Here is a 6,512-nt window from a genome sequence, read left to right on the forward strand (position 1 = left end):
CGTTACAGTTTGATTTCAAACTGTACCTGAAACTGTCAATTTTCGGTTCGGTTTCAATTCTGAATTTTTTAAAATCTGAACCTGCAGTTTCGAAACCGTGGCCACTCCTAATATCACCTCTATAAGTAGTGGTAAGGAAAAGAATGTCAAATGTGTACAAGATTTCGTTATCTCAACTGTCGCCATGTAGAGGCAGGCAGGCAGGCAATTGCTACAATTGGAAACAATATATAGCCCATTAAATATCAAGCATTTCAATTGTTGCAAGAAGCACATACTGTACATCGACAAATCCATCAGATGATTAGGATCATACACAAAGAATCAACTAAAGTACCTCTTCTATTACGCAATGAAATTAATTTCAATAATTAGATTGCTGTTCTTCCCACCATTCCAATATTCCACCCTCGCTCCTTTTTTTCCCTCTGAATTCGGTTCACCTGAGTATCCTTCATTCCTGCTCTTCTACCATTGCCTAGCAGTACCCTATGCGCCATCCTCCCTCTACTTCCAATAGAGACTCTAACCTTCTCCATCCCAACATTTATACCTCCTTTTCTTAAGTGGTGCACTGGAGATTTCATTTGATTTTTCTTTTGAAGGCTTCGTCTCAATATGCTGCTTAGCGTTGTGGTTCCATGTTTTGACCCTTTAGGACTGCTGCAATGTATTTGCTCTGGCAAGCAGTTAGATTCAGACCCTCCTGCGTCTTCTTTAATATAATCGTGGCATAATGACAATGGTAATAAACCACCAGGTACACTTGGAAGTGGAATGAGCGAGGTGCGTCTCGGAGCTTGAGCCATTGGCAACCGTTGACCTATTGTACAAATTGAGGCTCTCCCAGTCCTCTTGGGTAATCGCTGTTGCTGCGCAGCCATCTCGGGATTGTTCTCTTTTTCTGTGGGATCAATAAACTTGACAATGCCATCTGCTGGAACTCTGTGGCTGTTATTTTCCATAAGCGGTTGGCTGCATTTTCCTTGTTCTTTTGCAGATTCGTTGAAATTCTTATTACTTCCTAATTGTCGATTTGCAAGAGCTGCCCTCGCTTGTTGCTCATCTTGCTGTTGTTTCATTTGTTGTTGCTGTTGCTCAGCTATCTTTGAGTCCACATGCTGACGTGCTAGCTTCCTTTCAATTAACAGTTGCGACTCCAACTCTTTCACCTGAAATAAAATATTTCACACGCGAAAGTCAAATATTTTTCAGGCAAATTGGCAATAGCATCAGGTTCCTTATGTGTTACCTTTTCTTGCAGATTCTTATTTCTAAGGTCTTTCTCTTTTATCTTCAAGTCTAATCCATGGATTGTTTCTTCCATCTTCTTCATTTGTATATCTTTGGTCTTCAAATCTTGTTTTGATTTTTCAGCCTTACAAGAATAATCAGATTTTTACACAAGCACAACTTCATACAAAATAAATAAGTTTTCATGAACAATGGAGCAATTCGAATACTTAAATTAATTGTACCATCTGTTTGTATCTCAGAAGTTCAGTAGAGTCCAGCTGCCTTTTTGCAGGACCTAACTCTATCCCTCTAACTCTACTTGCAAAGTTCAGTGAGCAAAGGGTCTCTCCCAGGTCATTCTCATTAGGACTTATCTGAACAAACATTAGCGTCTTTGAATCTCCTCCTAGTAAAATATAAATGCATTCATTAGGCTTCTTATTTCATTTTGCCCAGATAGCAATAAATAACAAAAAGAAAGAAGCAGAAAAAAAAAAGGAATTTCACCAAATCTAAAACTAGAAATAATCTTTCCCATCTTTTTGAATTGCAGACACAAATGTACCTAGGGAATCCTGAAGCAGGTGGGTGAGCTTGGAATTCCTACAAAGTGAGTACTCATTTTTAACATAGGAATGTTTCAAACTGAATGAAAATAACATGGGGTTGTTGATATGCAAATTCAGAAAAATGATATAAACTCCAGTCAGTAAATTATAACCTGAATGGGATGTGAGGGCTTTTAGTTGCAAGAGCAGAAATGACATCACCAAGTGCGGATAAGGATCTGTTTATATTTTGAGTTTCCTTAAGTCGCTCTCCTTGGACTTCTGTCTTTGCCACTCGCTCACTTCCTGCTAGATCAACCAACCATAATTTGCTTTTTGTGCATTCCCCATTCAATAAATTTTCACCTTTCACCATCACACAGTGTATGCTGTATCAATGGAGAACCACAATACCCTTTAGCACAGCTAATCAAAATATTTTGTTATTTAATATAAATAAATTTTACTCAACTTGGGATTCAAATGGGAATATGGAATTCAAATACCAATGGGATCGGCTGCTGTGCTCATTGGCATTGGTTGAGCCAACTGCCCTTTCATTACTTCCACTTTGAAGAACTTCCCAGGCCTGACTTATGTTGTTTACATGTGCTTCGACCAACCCTGGGACATGATGTAGTCCTTCACCCACTTGTCTTATTTCCAGCCTAACAAAAGTACCGAAAAATATTCAGGGTTACTTAATTTTGCAGAGTTGTCCAGTTTTCCAGTAATTTATAAAGAAACAAAAAAACTGTTAGAGAATATGCTCAAGAATCGAGCAATGGGAATATTATAATTAAAATGACGAAATCCTAGAGACATCTCATTTCAAAGGCATTTAATGTGAAGTCAAGTTTCCATTCAAAATTGCTACTTAAGTTGACAACAGAATTCAAGAAAACAGAAATAGAGCCAGATACCAGGTCTTAACTCCTAAAAGACATCTTTACAATGTTCTAGGAATAAGGAACCATAAGAAAGGAAAAATGACTAAAGAATATCAATATTACCTCTTTGCAGCTACTCCTGGCTGAGAGCCTGAACCCAGCAAATCTCGTATTTGCTCATTGTAGACTTCTAGAACACTAACAGATACATCATACCGAAATAGCTCATGGCGGTCCTTAATTATCCTAAATATCTCCTCAAGAATCCTAAAGTTTACTCCACGGGCTTCGTCTGTACCCTCCATGGTAAAGGTTTTCCCAGTTCCAGTTTGTCCATAAGCAAATATGCATACATTGTAACCATCCAATACCGAGGTTGCAAATGGCGCAGTGTCTTCAAAAACTCCAGCTAAATAACAAACAAGTTATTAGACAATATTAAAAGAAACTCTATGTATTATGAAAAATTTAATGGGTTTTCCTTCATATTTGGTAGTTATTACCTTGGTCTGCTTGAGGGCTAAACACAGCATCAAACTTGAAGGTTTTTCTAGGGAGCCCATTTGAAGTTACAGTAAGCTCACCATCTTTAGCAGACTCAAAATCAATAGCCACTGAAGCTTCCAATGCAAGTTCTTCAGCATTCAAAGGCCTACATCGACAAAAGACCTTTATATTCCCTGCGAGTAAGCATCAGAATTCAGTGACTTTAATTTCCTAATTAAGCTTCCATTTTCTAGATATCAAAGCAAAAGATAAAGCTACCTTTCAACTCTAAAACCTTGTTGTAGAGTTCCTTTCGTTCCTTGGACCCTTCCATAAATTTAATCTTGAGATCTTCATGTGAATCTTGTTGCTGCTTCACTATGATAACAGAAACAATTAATGGACAAGTCAAATGGAACCATTTAATGTTTTTATACTTGAGGATTTATTATAATTGGTAAAGTTGACCTACTTTTGGACTGAATCATAGACCCCATTTCATCCATATCCGCAAGGAATTGCCTGTATGCCAATGCCTCCTCTGATAGCCTTATGTGCTCCACTTTCATAAGCTGTAAAATGAAACTTTATAAACAATAATTGCATAATTGCATATCAATTTGATTATAAGAACATCTCTAGTCATAATTTCAGTACCTTCAACTGTCTAGCCATGTCCCTCAATGATGAGAACCACCTGCTCTTCTCTTTCACTTGTCCTTCTATGGCGAATGCTACAAACAGACAATTATTCAAGGTACAAATATTAATTTCTTGGAAGAGGTCTGAAACAAGTTTTACTGCAGGAAGAAAAAAAAAAAGGAACTTCCTTACCTAAGGACCCCACATGCATAGACTTGCGCATAAGTTCATTCTGGAGGTCCTTTAAAGATTTCCATGCGTCTTGGCATTCCCTATTCTTAAGATGGTTTTCCCTCTTGAGCTTCTCCATTGCACTCCTCATCTCAGTTAGTTCTCTTTCCTGAAACTCTGCATGTTGTAGCAGCTTCTGATAATCTCCTTTCACCTCTTGCTCCCCATTACCTGTCTATTTAACCATGAGTTCAGGGGGGACAGGAAAAGAACTGAAGTCGGTCAAAGTGTTGTTTTCTTTCCACTCATAAAGCAACAGTCATAAATAGGATTAAAAGATTGTACTTCTAGTGATTTGCATTCTACCACCTGGGAGATTTCCATTGGATTCAAGAATTGAGCTTCCCCAGCATCTGACATTCAAATTTCGAAGAAGCACTTGAGATATTCCCATTGGCAGATAATATGAACCAAGAAACGAAAAGAAACTAGAAAAACTGAACTTACAAGCACAAGAATCTTTGGTTATAGAAATGCCACATACAATTGGGCTTCCTGTTACTCCTTCAAACCTAATGGTTAAGCCCTCTTCATTGTAAACACAAGCCTTAAGTTGAGATATAACCAGAGGCTTATTTGCACCTACTTGCGCATATATGTCTAGGCAGGAAACGACCTAGAAGGTCATCAATCAACAGAAAAAGATTATGCTATCAATTAAAATTATATGAAAAGCAATTAATCCAGTTCGTCTCAAGTTTCGTTAGCTCTGACCTTCTTATCTTGCAGAAAAACATCAAACACTCTCATTCCAGGAGGCCCATTTGTGAGAACAATTTCTGCAAGAAGCAGAGTCACAGAATAGTTTCCTGGCTCTAATTCAGGAAAGTAGTATGAGAAGTTACCAAAACGTGCTGTTTGGTAAAGAGAGAGGCCAGCCTCAATTGTAGCATTAGTCCTTACAGTATCACCGCCTGAAAAATGACTGTCCTCCAAAAACTTTTCACCATTCAAAACCACATCCCCGTCAGTGGAACCTGAATTGATGCTTGCACAGGAAAGGGAATGTTGCGGTGATTTGTCTTCCGTTGACGGCTCTAGGAACAGCTCCAATGAAGATTCAGGAGACAATTCTTTGTTGAATGTTTGACAGATTGGAGAGAACTTAACAGATGGGTGTTTAAGTGTATCTTTGATAACATCTTCTAGAGAAAGCTCAAAAGAGCACTTGTGCTTGCCTCTATCAGAGAATTCAGGGGAATCTCCATATATAGTTGTGGGAATCTCGGACGAACCAGCACAAATAACCAGATCAGGAGATGTTAAAGAAAACCCAAGCACAGAACGACCTGCTAGAGTTAGAATTGAATCAAATTATTGCATATAAATGTATCTGCTAATTCAATCAAACGCATACAAAATAAAAAACAGCAGAAAGAGCAACAAGGCCATCTCGACACATGAAAAATTACAGAAAAGAAATGAAAAGTCCTCAGTTATTTCAAGAAGATATTGTAACCAAATTGCCTATCGACACCAAGATTTTGTTTCTCAACTGCAAAGAAGAAGTAAATCTAATTACAGTAAAAATGAAGTGATACACGTACGGTCTTTATCAAGATCCGGCATAGGCAAAGTTGAACAAGAGTGTGGAATATCTGCAGAGGTCCAAGTAGAGAGAGATGAGAAATTAAGGAAGCAAAAGTAGAGGAAAAGGAGAAGAGATCACTATGTAATTACGTTTAGAGGTGGTGTGGTGCTGCAAATTCCATGAAACGTCAGTGAGAAGAAGTGGGTCATGCCATTGATTTTGGTTATCTTCCATTATTACGGTGTTTGGAGCTTGAAATGTTGAATATACAAATTCGTTGAATAAAGAGAAAAAGATAATGAAAGTTTTGATTTCGTTAAGCCCAAAAAGGAAGGTAAAGCAAAACAATTCATTCGATCTGCGTTGTGCAGTGACAAAGCTGACCGTTAGAGCCTTCTTTTAAAATTTGAAATTTGTTAACCGGGCACACCTCACATTTAAAAATAAAATTGCATATATAGTTCAAGTCTCATATTATGTCATTTTATTAAATTTTAGTTTTTAAGCTTTAATTTTTATCAAAGCAACTGTCTTAATGGAACTTTTTTCTCATATCAGAATTATACACCATCTGTAAAATGAAGTTTCAATGGATCAGACCATTGGTGAAATGAATCAGAATTGTACGAAAGATCACACAACATTAGTGAAAATTTTTATAATTAAAGGTAATTAATTCATACCTAACTCTTTATATTGATAGAAAAAAGTGAGAATGTATTAAAAATTTTTAATTAAGTATATTTATTTTATTGAATTTTTTTATCAAAAAAATTAAAATAGATAATCCACTAATTTTTATTTCTTTACTTGAAAAAAAAATGCTGCCTTGTATCTTTCTATTTGAAAAAAAAAAAAAAAAGACTAATTAATTACAGAAAAATATATCAGTTCAATCACTTATTCATACAAAATAAAATAAAATTTTCTCAAAAAGAATTAAAAAAA

At 36.5% G+C, this 6,512-nt stretch overlaps 1 protein-coding gene across 4 annotated transcripts; it reads right to left on the reverse strand.

The window, feature by feature from the left end:
• Positions 1 to 217: 217 nt before the first annotated feature.
• Positions 218 to 5,956, reverse strand: LOC105647896 (Di-glucose binding protein with Kinesin motor domain-containing protein). 4 transcript variants are annotated; one of them, XM_089724320.1, is made up of 17 exons: positions 5,714 to 5,956; positions 5,581 to 5,631; positions 4,748 to 5,325; positions 4,481 to 4,649; positions 4,343 to 4,386; positions 3,995 to 4,208; positions 3,818 to 3,894; positions 3,633 to 3,732; positions 3,440 to 3,538; positions 3,178 to 3,354; positions 2,798 to 3,083; positions 2,291 to 2,452; positions 1,958 to 2,173; positions 1,802 to 1,839; positions 1,479 to 1,642; positions 1,253 to 1,378; positions 218 to 1,172 (listed from the first exon to the last, which is right to left on the reverse strand). In XM_089724320.1, exons 1-17 carry the CDS (start codon positions 5,796 to 5,798, stop codon positions 372 to 374), a joined length of 3,387 nt encoding a protein of 1,128 aa, XP_089580446.1. In that variant the 5' UTR covers positions 5,799 to 5,956; the 3' UTR covers positions 218 to 371. The 4 variants fall into 4 exon arrangements, with proteins under 4 accessions (XP_089580446.1, XP_012089510.1, XP_089580447.1 ...); XM_012234120.4 differs by having other exon boundaries at positions 4,319 to 4,386; positions 4,748 to 5,322; positions 5,714 to 5,955; XM_089724321.1 differs by having other exon boundaries at positions 4,319 to 4,386; positions 5,714 to 5,935.
• Between the last annotated feature and the right edge of the window lie 556 nt (positions 5,957 to 6,512).

Source organism: Jatropha curcas, chromosome 7, assembly GCF_041381405.1.
Source record: "Jatropha curcas cultivar XTBG-Jc1 chromosome 7, XTBG_Jcur_1.0, whole genome shotgun sequence".
NCBI classification, from domain to species: Eukaryota; Viridiplantae; Streptophyta; class Magnoliopsida; order Malpighiales; family Euphorbiaceae; genus Jatropha; species Jatropha curcas.